Source organism: Lineus longissimus, chromosome 6, assembly GCF_910592395.1.
Source record: "Lineus longissimus chromosome 6, tnLinLong1.2, whole genome shotgun sequence".
NCBI lineage: Eukaryota > Metazoa > Nemertea > Pilidiophora > Heteronemertea > Lineidae > Lineus > Lineus longissimus.
Genome location: NC_088313.1, coordinates 9772635 through 9796821, shown reverse-complemented (window position 1 = coordinate 9796821; position 24187 = coordinate 9772635). Strand labels below are relative to the sequence as shown.

At 41.2% G+C, this 24187-nt stretch overlaps 1 protein-coding gene across 1 annotated transcript in view; it reads left to right on the top strand.

Moving 5' to 3' along the window:
• Positions 1-24187, top strand: part of LOC135489008 (BCL2/adenovirus E1B 19 kDa protein-interacting protein 3-like) — a 52155-nt gene that overhangs the window by 15923 nt on the left and 12045 nt on the right. The window contains exons 2-4 of the mRNA XM_064774071.1: positions 20293-20470; positions 21274-21390; positions 23795-23941. Of these exons, the coding sequence (XP_064630141.1) occupies positions 20293-20470; positions 21274-21390; positions 23795-23941 (442 nt within the window). The remainder of the gene's footprint in view (positions 1-20292; positions 20471-21273; positions 21391-23794; positions 23942-24187) is intronic.

Sequence of the window (24187 nt, the reverse complement as noted above, 5' to 3'; positions counted from 1 at the left end):
TTAAGCAACACAATAATGTTACTCTCATAAAATAACTGTCAATTCTCCTTACCACTCACAGAAGCCAAGCCATTGCTGTTAAGTTATGCAGGGGCTTAATCAATTACCTGCACTCCCTGTGGGGTGAATAACATTACCTTTTGAACAGCTGGCTGTAGGGGGATGATTGGAACAGCCGGTATACCTGCTGACCTGCTGAACCCAGGTTAATGTTATTTTCAATCCACGATTGCAGGTCACCTGATTTTCGAGATTTCGCGGGAAATGAAATTGTAAACAAACACATGTGTGCAGTTCAAATGTAAACAAAAATGTATTTTTGGTACTTTTGGTTGCTGGACTTAGGTTTTCCGGCAGTTAGGAGCTGGGGTCAAATTGGTGGTCTATTGTTTATGGGTGCTGTTTTAGTCAGGTGGTAGTCCTTGATTATGAAGGGATTTTCAAATTAAGGTGACCATGGTCTTTTTATGTGCTCACCACAGCTTTCAATACTTGATGTATCTGAAGAGGCGCGCGGAACCTGACATGGCCTTACCAAGGAGCTGCTCACGGTGCTGAACTTCTAGCTTGCCTGTCGACTAAGTGCCTTTTTGGCCGAGACATTGCTACATGTAGGAGGTGCACGCATTTTAAATCAATAGTAGTGATAGGACAGTTGGTTCGAGCCATTTGGCAGCCGACATGTGAAGGCCTATCTGGGATCTCCTTCTTCTCCTTATAAAAAAGGGCATATTGCTGACTAAGGAACAAGGCATATTGACATTGCCTCATCATCTCTATCAGACCAATTGATATACTTTTATATGCACGCATACATCACGCCATTTCAGGGTAATGTCTGTGGACAATTGGTTTGATTAATTTCTCTCTTCGATATTGCTCCTTTATTGCATTAGATTTTCATCGCAATTCAATCTATTCAAGATATAGCCAATTTGAACCTGTCTGCACCAAGGATAGATTGGTTCCCGATCGACTCACTAGGGATACGCAGTAGAGCACAATGTCATGAAAAATGACCCTTTGTATTGTAAATTCCAATCACCTGCAGGACAGGTCAATTTCTCTCAATAAAAATTAATTTTGTTGACTCCTGTAATCTCTACCTTATTAAAAAAAAGAAGACAGTGGTATTAGTCCCAAACTGGTAATTTCTATTTATTTTGACCTCTGTTAAATCAGGATACCTCTCAATTACAGACAGCATTTTGTATCCTTGTGCTGTACAACCCAGCCTGGACATACCACAGTTGTCCATGGAGAAGTCTCATCCTCTCCGACACTTCTTTTCTGTAAAGCTACCGATACAACATACTGAACTAGGGATATCTTCCGTTGCCTCCTGTAATATTTACATACCATGGCTGATTAGTTCAATCATATTTCATCCAGCTGGCAGCTCTGCATTGAAAATTTTAGTGGTATAACGTGTTCTCTTGACCTTCAAACAGTAGTATAAAGCCGATATTTACTACTTTGCACCATCAGTCCTATGTTATTAGGTCATCCAGCTGAGCGCCAGGCCCTTGGGCCTCTTGTTGGTATGTACATTGGGGGCGACTAGAGGAAGGTTCCTTTCGAAAACGGGCTTGTTCCGATTATCAATATGGCCACCAGGGCGGCGTGTTTGAAATTGGTTTCCGTCAATTTCGAGGAGAACCGTTCGTCCGATCAAATTCATTTTTGGTATGTACGTTGGGAGTGACTAGTGAAAAGTTCCTTTCGAAAACCGGCTTTTTCTGATTATCATTATGGCCACTAGGGTGGCGTGCTTGAAATCGGTTTCCGTCAATTTCGAGGAGAACCGTTTGTCCGATCGAATTCATTTTTGGTAGGTACGTTGGGAGTGACTAGTGAAAAGTTCCTTTCGAAAACCGGCTTTTTCTGATTATCATTATGGCCACTAGGACGGCGTGCTTGAAATCGGTTTCCGTCAATTTCGAGGAGAACCGTTCGTCCGATCAAATTCCTTTTTTGGTAGGTACGTTGGGAGTGACTAGAGAAAGGTTCCTTTCGAAAACCGGCTTGTTCTGATTCTCAATATGGTCACCAGGGCAACGTGCTTGAAATCAGTTTCTGTCAATTTCGAGGAGAACGGCTTGGAGGATGGAATCAATTTTTAGTGGGTGTAGGCCTAATGCAGTTTTGTGAGGGGAAGTTTCCTTTCGAAAATCAGCGCGATTCAAAATTCAATATGGCCGCCACGCTCACATCCTCAAAATAGGTTTCCACAATTTTAATTTCCATATGCAAACTAGCCACTCCACTAAGCCAACTTCACCATTATCTCACCTTCAACCTTAATAGGCTGAGGGGTTATGCTCGCTTTGCGATGCTATTTTTTGTATTTGACAAAGCCAATAGTCACCACCTGTGTTCCAGGCTCTGTAATTTACACAGCTGTGTGCAGTGGAAGAGGATGGTGAATGAGGTTTAGCTAAAACTAAGTAGTGGCACTTCTGAAAAACAACAAGAAGAACACAGTTGATTATACTACTATACTAGCATAGCAGACATGACAAAAAACAAACAGCAGGTGTTCACCACATCCTTTTGACAGTATGAGTGTAGTGGCAAGTGAGTCTGATAATAGTCATCCACTATTACCAGGTACACCAGGTATGAGGCTGGCCTAGAATGGTTCAAGGATAAGAGAGAAGATACATTCATAAAAACTGTGTTTTTTCAAGTTGAAGGAAATGTTGGCCTTGTAGGCCTGCATTGCCTTTGATAAGTTTGACTAGTGTACTGATTCTTGACTTGGCCTGCTGGGAGCCAGAAGGCGAAACCTAAAACGTGTGATCTCTCTCTTATGAGTAACTCATTATCGATAAAAAATTGGTGGTAAGTTCTAGAAAGGATAAATCACAGTTCATAAGGGTGTTTGATTTGACCAAATTGTCAAGGTCACAGAGATCAAATGCCGTAAATTGTCCATTTGAGTGTAACTATGGCAGGTTCCTTAACCGCTAAAGCTATGAACTTGGAATTTGGTACACATGACTCCCTACATCATATGACCGCTGACACCGATTTTCGGACCGATCTTGTTCTCAACCTTGCCACCAGGGGGCCAAAACTAAAAAAGGGAACAGTGCCATGTCTTGCTTGTTAGTGACTTGTTTTTGATAAAATTTTTATGGTAGGTTCTCCTAGCAAGGATACATCACCTGTCACATAGGTTTTTGATTTGACCTAATTTTCAAGGCCACATAGGTCCATCAGCGTCAATTGGCTGTTTTAGTGTGACTATGGCTCGTATCTTAACTGCAAAAGCTATGAACTCAAAATTTGGTACACTTGACGCCCTACATCATGTAACCTCGGACACCTTATTTCGATCCGATCTGATTCTTGTCTTGGCTTCCAGGAAGCCACAACTAAAGAAGGTAAAAAGTGCAATATCTCGCATATTAGTGACTTGTTTTCGATAATATTTTTATGGTAGGTACTCCAAGCAACGATACATCACATGTCGTACCGACTTTGGTTTGACCTAAATACTATACATGTAGCATGTTTCTTAACCAGGATGATTTCCTAACCACCAAATATCTATACGGTGAGCACAATGGCCCTTGGCTATTTCATTTACTTCATGTGTCTTTTCAAAAATTCACATGAGCCCATGAACTTTTTTGGCTCTTGCAATTCCATAGAATGTGTTCGATATTCATGACAAATGCACATTTTTTGTTTAGGATTTATATGTTATTTTTCAAATCTCTTCCATAACCTTTGATAAAGACCCCCAATCCTTCATGCATGAGCTGAGTTGACCATAAAGACCCTGGCTGACTGCATTGCTGACCATGAGGGGTGTTCTCAAAGGTCACCAGCTGTCTGAAAAAAAACAATCACCTGTAGCAAGCTGAAATTAATCTTCAAAATGAAGAATTGAACAGGAATTTTCTAGTAATGAAGCCCAAAAAAACCTTTGTTGCATCATAGTTCACCCAGACATTGTGAAAAAGAACGAAAATGAAATAAAATAAAAAATTTCCTTTTTTATCGACATTTTTGAAGTCGGGTGTTACATAATGAAGAGACAGGATAAGCTAGGCCCTACTTCAACAGATACATGACCAACTAGAAGAGGTAGAGGTTGCAGTATAAAGTGAAGCATATGATGCATTAGTCAACTACCTCTATGTTGGCGTACACTCAAATGGCCAATTTACACCATTTGACCACTGTGACCTTGAAAGTTAGGTCAAATCAAAAACCTGTGTGATATGTGTCCTTGCTAGGAGAACCTACCATAAAAATGTTATCGAAAATGAGTCACTAATTAGAGAGATATCACACTTTTCAGGTTTCCATTTTTGGCCCCACTGGCGGCCAAGTCAAGAATCAGATCAGACCGAAGTTCAGTGCCGGAGGTCTCCTTGACCTCGAGGATCATGTATACAAAGTTTCAAGTTCATAGTGCTACAATGTATCGACTAAGAAACTGGCCACTGTTTTTGAAATAGACTCCCCTACGGGTGAGCCAATAAGGTAAAAAGTGCAATCCCCTTATTTTCTACTATCATGGCAAGCCGTTTGTTCATTTAATCAGACAAACTAGTTTATCTTTGGAAAAAAAGTTTATTTGCGCATAAAGAACCGGAGTTAGTTTGATTCAAACGACTTGCTTTATACAACCCCTTCTTTGCGAAAGCCACAAATGGTTGTTGATTGTTTCTAAAGCCTGCACCACACGGTGAAAATTTGCGTGATGCAAGTGACACGCGTGCATGTTGCGACAGGCAAATTCTCACTGTGTGGGATCGTTTTTTGCTGCGTATCTTCCCTCGCGTGTCGAGACGCAGCCGATCTAGCATGTTTGATATTTTCTCGACACGCGAGGAAGTTAATCACCGTGTGGGGGCTACCTGCAGCAATGTTGCGCGAGTTCGACGAATCACAACAAGCAGATCGGTCACATGATTTATAGGTCAGTCACATGATACCAAAATGGCAGCTCCCATTGAGTCGACAGCAATTCAGCAATTAGATTTGCATAGGCCCCCTTATCCTCTCTTCTCTGAATCCATGGCCTTGTCCAAAGACTACGTTCCATGCGGCCCCGCCTCCGACGGAGTAACAGCAGGAGAATAAGGGCAATTTGGTCTTCTTGGTCCATAATACTTCTCATAGGATTTGACAGTTCCCGGGCGCTGCCATTTTGGTATCATGTGACTGACCTATAAATCATGTGACCGATCTGCTTGTTGTGATTCGTCGAACTCGCGCAACATTGCTGCAGGTAGCCCCCACACGGTGATTAACTTCCTCGCGTGTCGAGAAAATATCAAACATGCTAGATCGGCTGCGTCTCGACACGCGAGGAAGATACGCAGCAAAAAACGACCCCACACAGTGAGAATTTGCCTGTCGCAACGTGCACGCGTGTCACTTGCATCACGCAAATTTCACCGTGTGGTGCGGGCTTAAACGAAGTCCTTTCTCTCTCCTTATGGTCAGAACCATCTTTGTTGGGCAGTTTGGCATCTAAGTATGCTCCTGTAATGAAAGCCGTATGACCTGTGGAAATTATAACACAGCTGGCTGATTGTCGGTGCTTCACCGGATGATTCGTGGCCAAAAAAAAGAGGGAAATACGATCATGCAGGCCTTTGTGTAATGAATTAGGCCTAATTCACGTTAGTGTCTGTTACCAGGTGATCTGCTGATGGCGTAGGAACGGGTTTGGGAACACAAATAAGCTGATAAATGGCCGATTTGTCTGAACTTTTTGATGAAATTCAGCAGGACAGTGACTCGCAGCTGCTGGCATTAAAGCTGGCGACCTAGCTGACCCCACCTCTAATGAACTCCTGATATGATTAGCCAGCCATGTTTGCCACATGTTTGATGTAGCGGTAGGTCAACTTACCCATCCTCTTTGTCACAGTTAGCAAATATCCTTGTCGGGGATGGTGATTTTGAGGATGCGCCGCCATTTTTAACCAGCTGATGTTGTTGCCAACTATGTATGTTATGATATATTATGTATGTTTCGATATTGGTCATAACGGGGTGACGTTGGCAGATCCGCGATTGGACAAAAAATAAGAAATATTTTTTATTCCAAATGTTGAATTTTGGCGTCGACGGATCCGTGAGCCAAACAATAAAAAAAGCATGGCCTAAGGTATACTAAATGCTCATGCATACCAGAATGCAAAAGCAATTGTACAGATGCCTGGAAAGGAGTATACGGTGAGCACAATGGCCCCTGGCTTTTTGGCTCACCGTAGGGGAGTCTATACGATACCGCAGTGTCCGTCGTCGTCGTCGTCGTCTGTTGTATCCTAGTTCAAAAACAGTGGCACGTTTTTTAACCGCTAGGCCTATGAACTTAAAACTTTGTACACATGACCCCCTAGGTCAGATGACCCGTGACACTAAATTTCTGTCCGATCTGATTCTCTACTTGGCCACCAGGGGGCCAAATGTGGATATCTGAAAAGTGTGATATCTCGCTTATTAGTGACTTGTTTTCGATAAAACTTTTGTGGTAGGTACTCATAGCAAGGATACATCATATATCTTACGGGTTTTTAATTTGATCTACTTTTCAAGGTCGCAGAGGTCAAATGGCGTGAATTGGCCGTTTGAGTGTAACTATGGCACGTTTCTCAACCACCAAAGCTATGAGCTTGAAACTTGGTACATATAACCCCCTATATCAGATAACCTCTGGTGCTGAATTTCAGCCTGATCTGATTCTTGACTTTGCCACCAGGGGGCCAAAACAGAAAAAGTAAGAAGTGCAATAGCCTGCTTATTAGCAAATTGTTTTTGATGAAATTTTTATGGCAGGGACCCCTAGCAAGGTTACCTCAGATGTTGCACGATTTTTCGGATTTGACCTCCTTTTTAAGGTCGCAGAGGTCAAATGGCGTAAATTTGCCGTTTGAGTGTAACTATGGCACGTTTCTCAACCGCAACAGTTATGAACTTGAAACTTTGAAAAAATGACCCCCTAGGTCAGTTGACCTTTTACACTGAATTTTGGTTCGGTCTGATTATTGACTTGGCCACCAGGGGGCCCAAACTCAAAACTCAAAAAGTGTGATTTCTCGCTTATTACTGATTTGTTTTTGATAAAAGTTTCATGGTAGGTACTCCCAGCAAGGATACATCACATATCTTACGGGTTTTTGATTTGACCCACCTTTCAAGTTCACAGAGGTCAAAGTTGAAAACTTTACCGTTTTGTCGTTGTTCAATGTAAAGAGTTTTAATTTTGTGTAATGATGCATCTAAGAAGCCACTATTTGTATGCCAAGTTTCAGCCAGATCGGAATTCAAATATGGCCGAAATTGCATGTTTTGTTGGTTTTTCCTCGTATTGTGGCAATCCAAAGATCGTGAGTTCAAACCGCGGTCAAGGACAGCCAAAAATATTTTATTTTTCATCTTTTCCTTTTTTCTTTTCTGAGTTCTATCTTACATTTTCTTCATTTTTTGATTTATTTGGTGCCATAGATTTAATTAGGCAGCCATCTTGGAAATCGTTTTTTGCCGATTGCTGTAGTGTAACGAGTGATGAAATTGTTATGGTCAGGTGGATGTGTCTACATCACATATCACCCTGGTTTGTTATTTGACCTACCTGTCAGGGTCACTGAGGTCAAAGTTAAAAATATATTCACCATTGTCATGGAGTGGCACGTTTCTTCACTATCATTTTCACCTAGACTCTACAAGCTTGGAACCACAAGTCTCGGATTCACCACTTGGCCAGGGCCGGCTCTGAACTGGTCACAGATGCATGTATAAATTATGAGAGGCCTACATACTGTAGCACTTTCTGTAACTTTGAGTGTAACAGTCTACTAAAAATACTTACGGTGAGCACAATGGCCCCTGGCCGTTTCATTTTTTATTTTCACAAGTAGCAGTTAATTGTGCAGATTAGCAGTGGTAGGGATAATTGACACTAATTAACTGTTGTGTCGTTGTCGTGGATGTACTTCCTGGGCACTTTAGATAAAGTTGTCACCCAGTTTAATAGTAAAGGCAACATTTACTTGGACTTTAGCACTGAGCTTTCATCTCAACTCTGATTAGCAAACCACGACCCTTCAATATAAACAGGTATGCTAAAGAAACTATGCCCTTTTTTCTTCGTGACATATTATGTGTTAAAATCTTAAAGGCCATATATCAAGGTTTGAAAACATGCTTGATACTCATGAAATATGTTGAGGGTTAAAAAAACAAGATCCCAGACATTAAAAAAATTCTAATAATAAAGTCATTATTTAGTTATTTCAATTTTCAATTTTAAACTATTTGAATTTCCCACCACACACAACTTTAGATTAGTTCCACATGTGGCCGCTAGGGATTTTTTGATGACGTAGATCAGGTCAGTCAGAACAAAGCAAGATGGCTTCCGCATACAGTTCAGAGAGTGAGAGCAGTGAATTTGAGGATGTTTTGGTCGATACAGAAGGATATTTAAACGTTGAGCCGTACATGTTCGAGCCATTAATATCACTAGATCATAATGAGAGTGATCATTCGGACGAAAGTGATTAGAATTTGTGGTTAATCAATTTGCATGGCAGACCTGCCGATATAGCAAAGAAGACATTGATAGACGGTTGGAGATGCATAACATGTATGATTTTTGAACAGACTAATGTTGCACAATATTGTTTCGCCTCGTCTGTGTTGTATCGCCAGTTATGTCATGACGCTGAACTACTATTGAAAAGTGACGGTATTATGCACAATCATCTTGACGTGACGATATAATGCCGTGTAACGTTAGATAGGCCTAGATGTCAGATGACAATAATCTGTCATTGACAGTGGCTGTCACTGACACTGACCTGTGTCGCTGTCACCTTGCTATGGCTGGAACACAAGAAGACACTATGCGGTATCACAGGCCCCAATAGGGCCTACACATTATGTATAACAACAGACCTCAGCAGCCTCGGGCATTAAATGCAATTGACATGGTTGGAACAGCTGTTTTTAACAAGTGGCATTTAATATTCAGTTGGATGCAGATATCCGGCTTCATGTGATAATCCGTATCGATAAAGTGATCACTGCAAAGTTTGGCCGAAGGCCCAGGCTTCCAACACTCCAAACGTTTGCACTTCTGAATCCACAGCTTCCTCCTCTCTCGTTCAACTGGCTTTGGAAATTCATGAAAATGGGTCCCATCCGTCATTCGATTGTTCTTTGTGCTATCCTTGACACAATTCGGAGCCACACAATACACCATAGTGAATGAAACACATTACTTCCAGGTGTGCATAATTAATTAAGGCCCTCCTGCTTTTATGATTGCATGACATGTACAGATAACCTGATCTACATCACAACTTTTGCTGAACCCGCCGCCTGGCTCTAACAAGCCAGTTGCTAGCCTGATTAGGTAATCAAGTTGTCAAACACATAATTGGCTATATCTTCAAAATGGATGGAGCTAATTGCATTTGGTTTTCTGTATTGTATAAAGTGTTAGGTACACTTTTGAAATCGTCTTACAGCAGAAAATGGCAAAAAACCTTGAGTTATGGCCTTTAAGTAACGTCAGGCGTGACATATTATACCGGCCATCGAGGGTGAAATGTGAAGGAGTAGCATCTGGTCATTGGGATTTTCAAAATCGAGCCGGCGGGCCCCATTTGGTCTCAAGGTGTATGTTTTGTTGGCAGGACCTGGTATGATAAGAAAAAAAACTCGACTTTTGAGAACAAATCATTGCAAAGCTGAAACTGTTTGACCTCCATCTCTCCAAGAACCATGCACTGTTGTTCTAAATTACTGATATAAAAAGATTGGAAGAAAACATGTTGACAACAGTTGCAGCAAATATTTGGCAAAAGACTTCTGTGTTTTGCTGCTTGCCTTGTTTTATGTCTGAGCTATTTTTAGACAAACCATCTGGCAAGCCAAAGCTCAAATAAATCATTGATCATGTTGATCAGCTGTCATGCCTGCATATTCAATGTCATCATATCATAAGCAAGGAGGATACCAGGAGGCTTCCACATTCACTTGCTTTATGTTATACTTGTGCATAGTACCAGCTTTTAGCTTAACCCTTTCCATTCCCATCAATGCTCTGACTGGTCCCATCGCATCGCAGCGGCGGCGGGGGGGGGGGGGGGGGAAAAAAGTAATATTATTTCATTAGTGACAAGTTTATACAGGGCAATGATGGTGTCAGTGTTACTATAGGCTCGTACTTAGACTTAGAGGGTGTGAGGGGGGCACTGTCCCCTGAAACACTCCCAAAAATGTGTTTTTCATGCATATTTTGTAGGGTAGGGTTCATCCCTCAAGATCGTCCATTGTTCCCGACTGAAGCGTGAGCCTAATTCCTCAACCCCAAACAACAGCAAGGTGGCTGTTCCATTGATCAGTCGCCCTCCTTATTACTAATCCAACAGAGGGCAGCAGGGTTTTTACACCTCCTTTGAGTTGAGAATGTGGGTTACTGCTGCTTTTTGTGATTTCATAACCAGAGCTGTGTAAACAATCCTAATTTTAAACAATGCAGCCTGTGTCACCCTAGGTAGAGATTAATTACCATATGAGAATATATATTCTATGCTTAATCACTGTTTAGTGTAGCTAGGACTACTCTAACTGGAAGCATGGTTGATTTTTGAAAATAAAGACTTTGATAAACAAAAAATTTACAAAGATTGTAAAAGTTATTTTGTTCTTAGGACGCTTTATATTTGGGCTAATTTTAACTGATTATTAGGTCTGTGACAACATTAATATATGAGCAGTTTTTGCAATGAAATGTCTCATCTTACAAAAAAAGAGGATTTGTAAGCACACTCATTGCATTAATCTACAAAATACATTGTATCGTGTAAAAGGGTAGACGGTAATAAAGGCACTAGGTAAAAAAGGCACTAGGAAAAAAGGCACTGGGTAAAAAAGGCACCAGGTAAAAAGGCACCAGGAAATCGCTATACTAGGTAAAAAAGGCACTGGAAAAAAGGCACCAGTAAATCTCTAGGTTAAAAATTCATTTGGGGTGCCCCCCCCCCCGTGCATTTCTATATGTGTAATGTGATATGTGTAATGTGCTTCCAAGTCTTTCTCACCAATAAAACTGCAATGAGACTCATCAAGAATGTTTTGCTGGATGTCAATAGCCACTCTTGTGATAAACTATTGTATCTTGTAGAAATAGGTTATTGGTGAGGGAACCCTGAATCTAATTTGATTAAACTACTGGACCAAATCAGATGATCTTTGTATCATTTTTAGCTCAGCTGACTAAGTCAGCCGAGCTTGTCAAATAAGTTGTTCAGTGGCGTCCGTCTGTCCATCCATCCATCCATCCGTCCATCCGTTAAACCCATGGTGCACATTTTGTAACTGTAAGACCTAGAGACTTCAAGTTTGCATTTCTGGATACTTCTGGTCAAACTCTACTTTCAAAACAAAATTTGTCGCCATTCGACCTACTTCCTGCGAGCGAGAGTGCATGAAGGAAACTGGCCTATATCGGCCTAGGAGCAGCAGAATTAGTCGAAATATGCTCTAACATAAGATAAAATTCTTGAAAATCTATTTTATTGAGAAAAAGTTCAAAATTTTAACAGGAGAGGGCGCTACCTGCCTTTTAATTATTTCTGTCGATTCAAATTCCCGCCCGATGACGTCAGCCATCAATGAAGTCTCCTATTTGCCAGTTCTCAAAACATGGCAGCTACACAACAAAAGCAGTAGCTCCAGGAATAAATCGCTGTTCACTTCAGCTTCGTAATCGATTGTACCCCCACTTTATTGTGTTTTGTGTGGTGTTCCTATTCAATCAACGATGTAAGGCCTTATTATGTTGGTTTTAATTGAGAAGGTGCATTTTTAGCGGCGTACGAAATACCGAAGCGGAGACAAAATGGCGGCATGTTGTTTACGCCTGGAGCTCAATGACACTCAAGTACCCAATTTTCTGCTTAAAAAGTAGTCTGGTAGGCGATATTATCACTAGTTCGTTTCAGTGGTAGTCATAAGGTCTTTAGAGACTACTTTCAGAAATTAGTTCTTGAAAATTTGGCCACATTTCTGTGAAAACGATATCGGAAGTGCATGCTCTGTTCGCGATGACATCGCCGATGTATTTTGAAGTGGAGAATTCCCACAGTATGTGCAGTGAATCGGCATGATTCTGTTCGCCTATTAAGTTTTAGTTCTACGATTCTTTCATGAGTAAAAAGTAGACATTCTAAGCAATACAATAATGTCACTCCCATAAAAATTGATTGGAAATTGAGGGAGCTACGGCATTCTGTTCGGCAACTGTCAGCGCTGAAAAAATACATTGCATACTGTACAATACCAAATGGCACATTTTAAAAAGCGCTCATTGGACAACGTAGGGAATCACCAGAAATGACGTCATCGCTGGTCTAAATAGAAAACTACGGTGGCGCAGTAGAGCACAAGAAAAGGTTTAGCATTAACTTCGTCATGCAAGCTTCAGCAACAAAACGATTTCTCATGAATGATTTATTTGATCATCATCAGCTTGTTTCCCCTGATAGATAAAAAAATGATTTACAATTTCCATCAAAGTTTTCTATTTTGTGTATAGTCACATGTTATTTAACTGGCAAGGAGACAAGCAGTTTTGAATATTCGCGGGAAAATACTTCGTACTTGTAAACGAGGCTATGACAATGAGTGTCCTCATTCATGGCATAAACTTCATGTTTCGGTAAATATTTTCATACGATGATTTCACCCGAATTATGGTTAGGATTGAGGAATGAACAGTGGCATAATTATGTCAACCAAAAACACTGGTACCGTAGTGAACGCAAAAGGATATCAAATACCATGGAGCATGCCATTTTCATGCATAATGAACTGAACACCGGGAAGATATCAATGATATTAACTCAGCTGAGCGCCAGGCCCTTGGGCCTCTTGTTATAAGGATTCCCTGCTTATCCAAGCTAGTTTTTCTGGTCGGAGGGTACTGAAAATAGGCTCTTCCGTTTTTTTGGACCGCCTAGTATTCTGTTGATGTAGAAAAAAACTACACATAGAAATGCACATAGAAATTTTTATTGTTATTTTTTATCTATGTAGTAGAGATTTCGCAGAGATTTCCCATACATTTTTTCTGGTGCCATTTTTCCATTGCCTTTTTTTCCAGGGCCTTTTTTACCCAGTGCCTTTTTTTCCTGGTGCCTTTTTTTCCAGTGCCTTTTTTTCCTAGTGCCTTTTTTTCCTAGTGCCTTTTTTTCCTAGTGCCTTTTTTTCCTAGTGCCTTTTTTACCTAGTACCTTTTTTTCCGTACCTTTTTTCCAGTGCCTTTTTTTCCAGTGCCTTTTTTTCCAGTGCCTTTTTTTCCAGTGCCTTTATTACCTACATTTGTGTAAAAGACGTTTCATTCTAAATAATGCTTTCTGTGTCACCCCAGGTAGAGATTTAAAATTGCTAGTATTATATACTATGCTTGATATGTATATATCATTATCTAGTGTAGCTAGGACTGACTGGAAGCACGGTTGATTTTTGAAAATAGTGACTTTGATGAAAAGAAATTTTACAAAGATTATAAAAGTTATTTAGTTCTTAGGAGGCTTTATGTTTGGGCCAATTTTGCTAGAACTTTGACAGACTGATTATTAGGTCTGTGACGACATGAATATATGAGCAATTATAGTAGTGAAATGTTTCATTTTACAAAATAAAAGAGGATTTGTGAACACTCTCTTTGCATGATCTACAAATGGAGAGTTGGAGCCACCAAAAGGGCTGAATCATCAAGGGCAGAGAAACTAAATGTTTGACTCCCCTGAGAGGATGTTCTGCCCCTCGGGGCAAAGAGTTAAATACGGCCCTGTACTAAAAGAACTTTTGACAGGGAGGCTGTAAGGGGCAGGGGTAGGGGGCTTGGTCAAGGATAATGATAATAATAAATGCAATTTTACATGTGAAAAAAATTGAAATTGAAATCTTTTTGGCTTAGTGTAGAGGAGTCTAAACAACACCACTGTGTCCAGCGTCTGTGATCCGTCGTCATCTTCATCTGTATTCTGTTCCAAAAACAGTGGCAAGTTGTATGTGGCAAGCCGTTTGAATCAAACTAACTCGGATATTTTAATGCGCAGAAAAACATTTTGCAAAGATAAACTATGTTTTCTGATTAACCCTTTGAACATGGTAGTCGCCGTACGGCGACAAGAAACCAATGCCCCTTTAAACTGCCCCAGCACCAAACCCAGAATTTGATCCGATCTAATTCTCGACTTGGCCACCAGGAGGCCATCGTGTTCACCGTATAGATATTTGGTGGTTAGGAATTCATCCTGGTTAAGAAACATGCTACAGTTATAGTATATAGGTCAAATCAAAGTCGGTATGACGTGTGATGTATTGTTGCTTGGAATACCTACCATAAAAATATCATCGAAAACATGTCACTAATACATACATACAGTGGAACCCCGGTTGGCGACCACCCCGGTAACGCGACCACCCCGCTAACGCGACCACGATTCTCCGGTCCTGAATGGTTTCCTCTCTAATTACCATTAAGAGACCCCCGCTAAGACGACCACCCCGGTACCCCGACCGCGACCACTGGCTTGGCCGGTCCCAAACTGAAAAAAAAAAACCCGCTAACCCGACCAGCAGGCCTAATTGCCGTAATCGGTCGCGACCGCGGCATAGTAATTAGCACCTCGCTGCCAAGCTTTGTTGAGACGGGGACAATGGCCATGGGAATACATATGAAAACAAAAAATACAATGTGATTTTGCAGGTATGTTCAATTGTATAAGTGTAAATGAATAAATAAATTTTCCTTTTCTAACGTTTTCATGGTTTGTTTTCATTACTGAGCAGGTTCAGTACCAGACATGCGCACTCAGCAGCAGCAAAATCATGTGATTTGCTGATTTGCATATGAACTTATAATAAACGGCGGGTAGTTTGAAGACCACACTTATGACAATAACAAGCTTGCGAGACGTTTGAATGTTTTATGATATGGAGAACTTGGTTGATTTACTACAGTATCATTTTATATTTCTTTAAATATTTTGACTGAAAATAGATTTGATTAAAACTGTAGCATTACTCAACTCATCATTCACGTGGAATCATACGACAAGTTTACTTCAATCGTCACAAACAGTCGGGTACATGGAATATGATTCACCAAATTGCCCGCAAATGCGTCACGTCGGGCAGATAATGAAACTTTGTGGATAAAATGAGTTACAAAATTACCTTTTCTAACTCATTCTGAGAATGTAACATGTAATTTTATCGACGAACTGTTCTTGCGAGGCATGATAACAAAACTTTGGAGCTCGCATCATCTCAATCAGGCAGCGTTGCTATGGTAGTACAGCGTACACACGCCATGCAGTCGGCAATTTTGGCGGTAAAAATAATCATGTATTTCGTCTGGGGATTCCCAACCTCGCTAACACGACCACCCCGGTAACACGACTAGTCCGACCACGGTCCCATGAGTGGTCGTGTTACCGGGGTTCCACTGTACATACATACATACATACCGAATTTCTATAGCGCCCGTTTCAAGCTGATGCTCGTTCACATTGATCATATCAGAGAGATACCTAGGGGCCTGGCCGTGCAGGCACTTGAAGGCCAGAACCAGAGTCTTCAACTTAATTCGCTTCCCCACGGGCAGCTAGTGCAACTGCTTTAACACTGGTGAGATGTGTTCATGCCTGGGTGTGTGGGTTACGATGCGGGCTGCAGTATTCTGGACTCGTTGCAGCCTCTTGGTAAGAACTTTAGGCAGCCCGCCGAGAAGCGAATTACAGTAGTCAAGCCTGGAAAATAACCTGACCAGTAGCGAGAGATCTCGCTGCGCGGTTGGTTGAGGTACCTCCTGATATGACCAGTGTTTCTCAATTGTGCATAGGCGGATTTACAAACGCTGGTCACCTGTTTCTCCATGTTCATCCTTGTGTCACACCAAGATTCCTTACATCTGGGGAGGACCTGACGAGGCAGTCACCAACTTGTATAGCAATGTGGTCCAAGGCTTTGAGGTTGTGAGGAGAAGCAAAAAGCATGACTTCGGTTTTGATGTCATTCTTGCTCAGCATGTTGTAAGCTAGCCATGTGCCAGTGGCAGCAAGGCAATTTTCAGTGCAAGAAACGGTGTCTTGTAGGCATCTAATGCGGAATGATTTGTAGATATTGCACTGTTTATACCTTTTTGGCTCACCATAGGGGAGTCTATACAACATCGCTGTGTCTCTCATCGTCATCGTCTGTATTTCAGTCCGATCTGATTCTTAACTTGGCCACCAGGAGGCCAGAAAAGGAAACCTAAAAACTGTGATATCTCTCTCATGAGTGACTCATTTTTGATGAAATTTTTATCGTAGGTTCTCCTAGCAAGGATACATCAATTGTTTTACGGTTTTTTGATTTGACCAATTTTTCAAGGTCACCGAGGTAAAATGGCATAAATTGGCTGTTTGAGTGTAACTATGGCACGTTTCTTAACCGAGGAGTCTAAACAACACCACTGTGTCCAGCGTCTGTGATCCGTCGTCATCTTCATCTGTATTCTGTTCCAAAAACAGTGGCAAGTTGTATGTGGCAAGCCGTTTGAATCAAACTAACTCGGATATTTTAATGCGCAGAAAAACATTTTGCAAAGATAAACTATGTTTTCTGATTAACCCTTTGAACGTGGTAGTCGCCGTACGGCGACAAGAAACCAATGCCCCTTTAAACTGCCTCAGCACCAAACCCAGAATTTGATCCGATCTAATTCTCGACTTGGCCACCAGGAGGCCATCGTGTTCACCGTATAGATATTTGGTGGTTAGGAATTCATCCTGGTTAAGAAACATGCTACAGTTATAGTATATAGGTCAAATCAAAGTCGGTATGACGTGTGATGTATTGTTGCTTGGAATACCTACCATAAAAATATCATCGAAAACATGTCACTAATACATACATACAGTGGAACCCCGGTTGGCGACCACCCCGGTAACGCGACCACCCCGCTAACACGACCACGATTCTCCGGTCCTGAATGGTTTCCTCTCTAATTACCATTAAGAGACCCCCGCTAAGACGACCACCCCGGTACCCCGACCGCGACCACTGGCTTGGCCGGTCCCAAACTGAAAAAAAAAACCCGCTAACCCGACCACCAGGCCTAATTGCCGTAATCGGTCGCGACCGCGGCATAGTAATTAGCACCTCGCTGCCAAGCTTTGTTGAGACGGGGACAATGGCCATGGGAATACATATGAAAACAAAAAATACAATGTGATTTTGCAGGTATGTTCAATTGTATAAGTGTAAATGAATAAATAAATTTTCCTTTTCTAACGTTTTCATGGTTTGTTTTCATTACTGAGCAGGTTCAGTACCAGACATGCGCACTCAGCAGCAGCAAAATCATGTGATTTGCTGATTTGCATATGAACTTATAATAAACGGCGGGTAGTTTGAAGACCACACTTATGACAATAACAAGCTTGCGAGACGTTTGAATGTTTTATGATATGGAGAACTTGGTTGATTTACTACAGTATCATTTTATATTTCTTTAAATATTTTGACTGAAAATAGATTTGATTAAAACTGTAGCATTACTCAACTCATCATTCACGTGGAATCATACGACAAGTTTACTTCAATCGTCACAAACAGTCGGGTACATGGATGATGATTCACCAAATTGCCCGCAAATGCGTCACGTCGGGCAGATAATGAAACTTTGTGGATAAAATGAGTTACAAAATTACCTTTTCTAACTCATTCTGAGAATGTAACATGTAATTTTATCGACGAACTGTTCTTGCGAGGCATGATAACAAAACTTTGGAGCTCGCATCATCTCAATCAGGCAGCGTTGCTATGGTAGTACAGCGTACACACGCCATGCAGTCAGCAATTTTGGCGGTAAAAATAATCATGTATTTCGTCTGGGGATTCCCAACCTCGCTAACACGACCACCCCGGTAACACGACTAGTCCGACCACGGTCCCATGAGTGGTCGTGTTACCGGGGTTCCACTGTACATACATACATACATACCGAATTTCTATAGCGCCCGTTTCAAGCTGATGCTCGTTCACATTGATCATATCAGAGAGATACCTAGGGGCCTGGCCGTGCAGGCACTTGAAGGCCAGAACCAGAGTCTTCAACTTAATTCGCTTCCCCACGGGCAGCTAGTGCAACTGCTTTAACACTGGTGAGATGTGTTCATGCCTGGGTGTGTGGGTTACGATGCGGGCTGCAGTATTCTGGACTCGTTGCAGCCTCTTGGTAAGAACTTTAGGCAGCCCGCCGAGAAGCGAATTACAGTAGTCAAGCCTGGAAAATAACCTGACCAGTAGCGAGAGATCTCGCTGCGCGGTTGGTTGAGGTACCTCCTGATATGACCAGTGTTTCTCAATTGTGCATAGGCGGATTTACAAACGCTGGTCACCTGTTTCTCCATGTTCATCCTTGTGTCACACCAAGATTCCTTACATCTGGGGAGGACCTGACGAGGCAGTCACCAACTTGTATAGCAATGTGGTCCAAGGCTTTGAGGTTGTGAGGAGAAGCAAAAAGCATGACTTCGGTTTTGATGTCATTCTTGCTCAGCATGTTGTAAGCTAGCCATGTGCCAGTGGCAGCAAGGCAATTTTCAGTGCAAGAAACGGTGTCTTGTAGGCATCTAATGCGGAATGATTTGTAGATATTGCACTGTTTATACCTTTTTGGCTCACCATAGGGGAGTCTATACAACATCGCTGTGTCTCTCATCGTCATCGTCTGTATTTCAGTCCGATCTGATTCTTAACTTGGCCACCAGGAGGCCAGAAAAGGAAACCTAAAAACTGTGATATCTCTCTCATGAGTGACTCATTTTTGATGAAATTTTTATCGTAGGTTCTCCTAGCAAGGATACATCAATTGTTTTACGGTTTTTTGATTTGACCAATTTTTCAAGGTCACCGAGGTAAAATGGCATAAATTGGCTGTTTGAGTGTAACTATGGCACGTTTCTTAACCGCTAAAGCTATGAACTTTGGTACACATGACTCCCTACGTCATATGACCTCTGACACCAAATTTCGGTCTGATCTGATTCTTGACTTGGCCACCAGGGGGCTAAAACTAAAAAAGGTAAAAGTGCAATATGTCGCTTATCAGTGACTTGTTTCGAAGGTTTTTGATGGTAGGTTCTCCTAGCAAGGCTACATCACATATCCTAAATGTATTTGATTTGACCTTATTTTTAAGGTCACAGAGGTCAAATGGCGTGAATTGGCCGTTTGAGTGTAAATATGGCATGTTTCTTAACCACTTAAGCTATGAATTAGAAATTTAGTACAGACGACTCCCAGCGTCATGTTACATCTCACACCAAATTTCGCTCCATTCTGAATCTCGACTTGGCTAGCAGGAGTCACGGATAGCTAGAATAGGTCTATTTGGCTTTGAAAGCGTTCCTCCCGGATTGCGTCTCCCAAATATTTTTAGGGAAATGAAATTACTGTTTTAAAAGGAAAATGGCTTAAAACTTTGATTTAACCTAATCATCAAGGTCACAGAGGTCAAATGGCGTAAATTGGCTGTTTGAGTGTAACATTAGGGTGTTTCTTGACTGCTAAAGTTATGAACTTGAAATTTGGTATTCATGACTCCCTATGTCGGTCTGATCTGATTCTTGACCTGGCATCCAGGTGGCCAGAAGTGGAAACCTAAAAAGTGGGATATCTCTCTGAGTGACTCATCTTCGATAACATTTTTATGGTAGGTTCTCCCAGCAAGGATACATCACATATCATACAAGATTTTGATTTGACCTAATTTTCAAGGTCAGAGTTCAAATGGCGTAAATTTGCCATGGCACGTTTCTTAACGACTAAAGCTATGAACATGAAATTTGGTGCACATTTCTCTATAGATAGAAATGAACTAAATGGGGAATCCCCACAACTGCGCATACATCAATTGGTTTTCAATGCAAAATCTACTGGCGACCTGAGGTTGACAGTGAACCTGAATTCTTGTTTAAAGTAGCTTAATTTGATTCATTCCTGTGTATTTTGGAGGCAAGTCGTTTACATCACTCGACTCGACCATCATATGCTGGTAAGAACCAGCGCCTCCTGGCGGGGTGCCGACTGCCTATTAAGAAAAGGATCAGAGACTACCCGAGTGTTCAGACTTTCTATTGTAATTGTGGATAGCTAGACCTGTCCCTGTTGGCCTCCTTAAGGTTTGCAAACATGCTAGTTCTAAATGGACAATGCTGATGATTGCCTCCTCTTTTCTGTCTTCAGATTCCTGGGTGGAGCTCCACTACCAAAACCATGGTCATGGCCCTGACCAATCGGGCGTGACAAGTGTCCACTCTGTACACAATGGTAACATGGAGCGGCTGCTGATGGAGGCTCAGCGAGACTCATCATCAAAAGCCTCAAGCAACGCATCAAGTCGCGGTGCATCAAGTCGTGGCAGGTATGCAGACTTCAGATGTGAGACAAGAGGTGATAAGTCTGAAACTTACTCTGCCTTGGACTGTATGTGGTTCAGAGAAGAGCTACATTTAGTAAATAGCTAATATGGACAAGCATCATTGAATATCTTACATGTAACTGCTTGCAAAACAAGAACATATTTGTCATGTCTGTTTTTGATTGGTCATGTTAGACATCAAAATGATCTTATGGCGAGATACATGCAATACTGTCTTCATCTACATGTCGAGTTCGGCTAGTTAGAACTAGATGGATATTTTTGCAAGTAATGTTTTTGAGAAACATGTTACAGAAGATACTGCCTGAGCACACTCTGGCAAATAACAAAGTCTGGTGTGTCAGTCTAAAGACTGTTTCAGGGCCTTGGTTGGCAATTTGAGTATATCGGAATTACATGCCCTCCTTTTTATTTCTTTAGTCAAATTTTCTGTAGTCGCAAACTTTAATCACATCTGACATCTCTTAATTTGGTGTATGTTATGTGCAATGATAAAAGACCACATTCTACATTACTTTCACATGAGTTGCACTTTACACATTTCATATACCTTTTGCCATATTTTAGCGTAACATACAGGTCTGGAAAGCAACATTCATTGTGTGACAATTTTTGTGTGATATGTTAATATGATAAGAAGGCAATCTTTTGCTACAGAAATCTAGCCAGGGATAGTCTTGCTAGTATTTACTGTGTTTGGTGTGATTACAGTAAATGCCAGAGTCCTTATACCTACTCCTAGAAAAATTGAGTTGAGTAAAAAGTTGCCTTGTCTTGTCTTTCAGCCCTCGGGGTCCACACAGTCCTAACAGCGAGTTAGCTACAGGAGAAGTAGGAAAGGAGATTGTCGTATCAGACTGGATCTGGGATTGGTCCAGTCGACCCGAAACAAATCCACCTAGGTATGCTATAATGCACCAGTCAATGCAAACCCTGTATTCCCTGTGAAAATGTATAGAAACATGGTATTGATTGGATAAAGCTGATTTTATTGCATTTAATCGTGAGGCCGACCCTAATTAGCGTATTATTATTGCCTCAACTACCCCCTTACTAATTCACAATTCGACTAGTTAGAGGAAGTACAATTAACTCATCTTTTGGAAACTCATAAAGTGATACCTCTGCTATCTATTTCAATCATAAATTTGTCAAAAATAGGTTGAAAAAATATTTTTAAAGGTGAACTTATAAAAAACAACGATCTGTATGAAATATTGTTGAATTATTTGAAGAATTACAGGATATACACCACTTTGAAATTTAGCTGAAATCAGTTAAAAAATTACCTATTGCTCAGTGTATTTTTTAAATTCTCAAACAGTGGGGAAATTAGAAAATCAGCAACGATGGTCTCATTTCATGCTATGGGCTATAACTGAAAAAAGTTTCAATACAAAATTTTTATATTAAAGGTCCGAACAATGAACAACGAAGTTTTTGGCTTTTTGGCTCACCGGTACGGTGAGTCTATACAACATCGCAGTGTTTGTCATCCGTCGTCGTCGTCGTCCGTGGTATCCTATTTCAAAAACAGTGGCACGTTTCTTAACCGCTAAAGCTATGGACTCAAAACTTTCTATGCCTGACCCCCTAGGTCAGATAACCTTTGACACTGAATTTCGGTCCGGTCTGATTCTTGACTTGGCCACCAGTGGGCCAAAACTGAAAACACAAAATGTGTGATATCTCACTTATTCTTGATTTGTTTTTGATGACATTTTTAGCTCACCTCTCTGAGCTTTGCTTTGGCGTGGCGTCCGTCGTCGTCGTCGTCCGTTAGCAGGGCACGTTTCGTAACTACTGGAGCTATTGACTTGAAACTTGGTACACATGTTTCTCTCTATGTAATGACACCTGGGTGACCAAATTTCAGTCCGGTTTGATTCCTGATTTGGCCACCAGGGGGCCCAAACTGAAAACATAAAAAGTGTGATATGTCTGTTATTAATGATCCGTTTTCAATAAAAATTTTATGGTAGGTACTCCTAGCAAGGATACATCACTTATCTTACGGGTTTTTGATTTGACCTACTTTTCAAGGTCACAGAGGTCAAATGGCGTAAATTGGCCGTTAGGATGTAACTATGGCACGTTTCTAAACTGCAATGACTATTGATCCCAAATTTGGTACACATTATGTACCCCTTAGTCAGGTGATCTCAGGGACTGAAGTTCGGTCCAATATAATTCACCACTTGACCACCAGGGGGCAAAATCCAAAAACCTTAAAAATGTAGTTATTCCTTAACTTCTTGCCCGATTGCCACCAAATTGATATCATTGGTACATCTAACCACCATACAGTATATGGCACACAGGTTTTTAATTTGACCTACTTTTCAAGGTCACGTTAGGCCGTAACTATGGCACATTTCTTAACCGCAATGACTCTTGATCACAAATTAAGTACACATGTACCCCTTGGTCAGGTGATCTTAGGTACCGAAGTTTGGTGCGATCTGATTTGCCGTTTGGCCTCCAGGGAGGGGGCCAAATCCAAAATTCTTCAAAATCCTATTATTCCTTAATTACTTGCCCGATTGGCATCAATTTTATACCATAGGTACATCTAATTCTAACAACCATTCAATGTGTCACCCGGGTCTTTTTTGATTTGACCTACTTTTCCAGAAAAGGTCACAGATGTCAAATGTATTGTAAATTGGCCATTTTGGGGAAATTGTAATTGCTTGGACCTACATCAAACCTAGCACTACATGACAGAATACCATGCTCTTCATCCATCTTTCCTCCACATGAGGTGAGCACAACATCGAGATCAAGAACGGGAAATGAACTCAGCGCTATCGCAATCTCGATCCCGTTTAAAGCCGGTTCCAATATGGTAACCCTTGAATTTTATTGCTTGGAATTGCCAAAGCATTATTGTATAGGTTTAGGTGTTTTCTTTGCTTCAAAAGAGAGATCATATTCATCCCAATAAATTCTGCATTCTTTGTCCATCACTGTGAACACTGATGTGCACTTGTGGCATCACAATGCAAGTGGTATCATAAAATCTGTATGGCTATTTTCAGCTGGGAAACACAGGTGTGTGATAATCTTGAACATCTGAGTGCTTCTGATTGGAACTAGGAAAGATGTGTCATGCATTAATGTATGATTATTGCTCTCCGAGCCAATGCTGATAATATGATTGTAGTTCAGCTGGCAATACACTGATGCCCATCAATCCCCCACCTCCACCACCCCAGAGCAGACACAATATGTAGTAATGTTGTTAACCTGTTTGCCCTGATTGGATTAGCTTGTACTAATCAAAATTCTGTTTCAACTTTTCAGTGAGTGGAAATTTAAGCATCCTAAACCTCGTCACCACAAACTGAGTGTTCGTAATACGGGGGTGATGAGGAGTGGTATCTTCAGGATGGAGAACCTCCCCATGCTCCTCCTCACTCATGCATGTACATTCTTCCTTGGAGCTGCAACGTAAGTATGTCCAGGCAGTTCCCTTCGAGGGTATTGAATACAATGTCCATGTGACTGTTTGAATGCTGTTGTCAGTTTGGAAACGAAGCCTAAGGTTGGCTCCAACACTTTCCTTCTAAGGGAAACATCTTTGGCGGCTGTATCTGACTGGACAGGTACATTCAGGAAAAACAGTTCTGGAATTTTCTTAAGAGTTTGAAGGAAATGTTCTTTCTTTCGTCCAAATATATAAGCGTTGTGCATCAG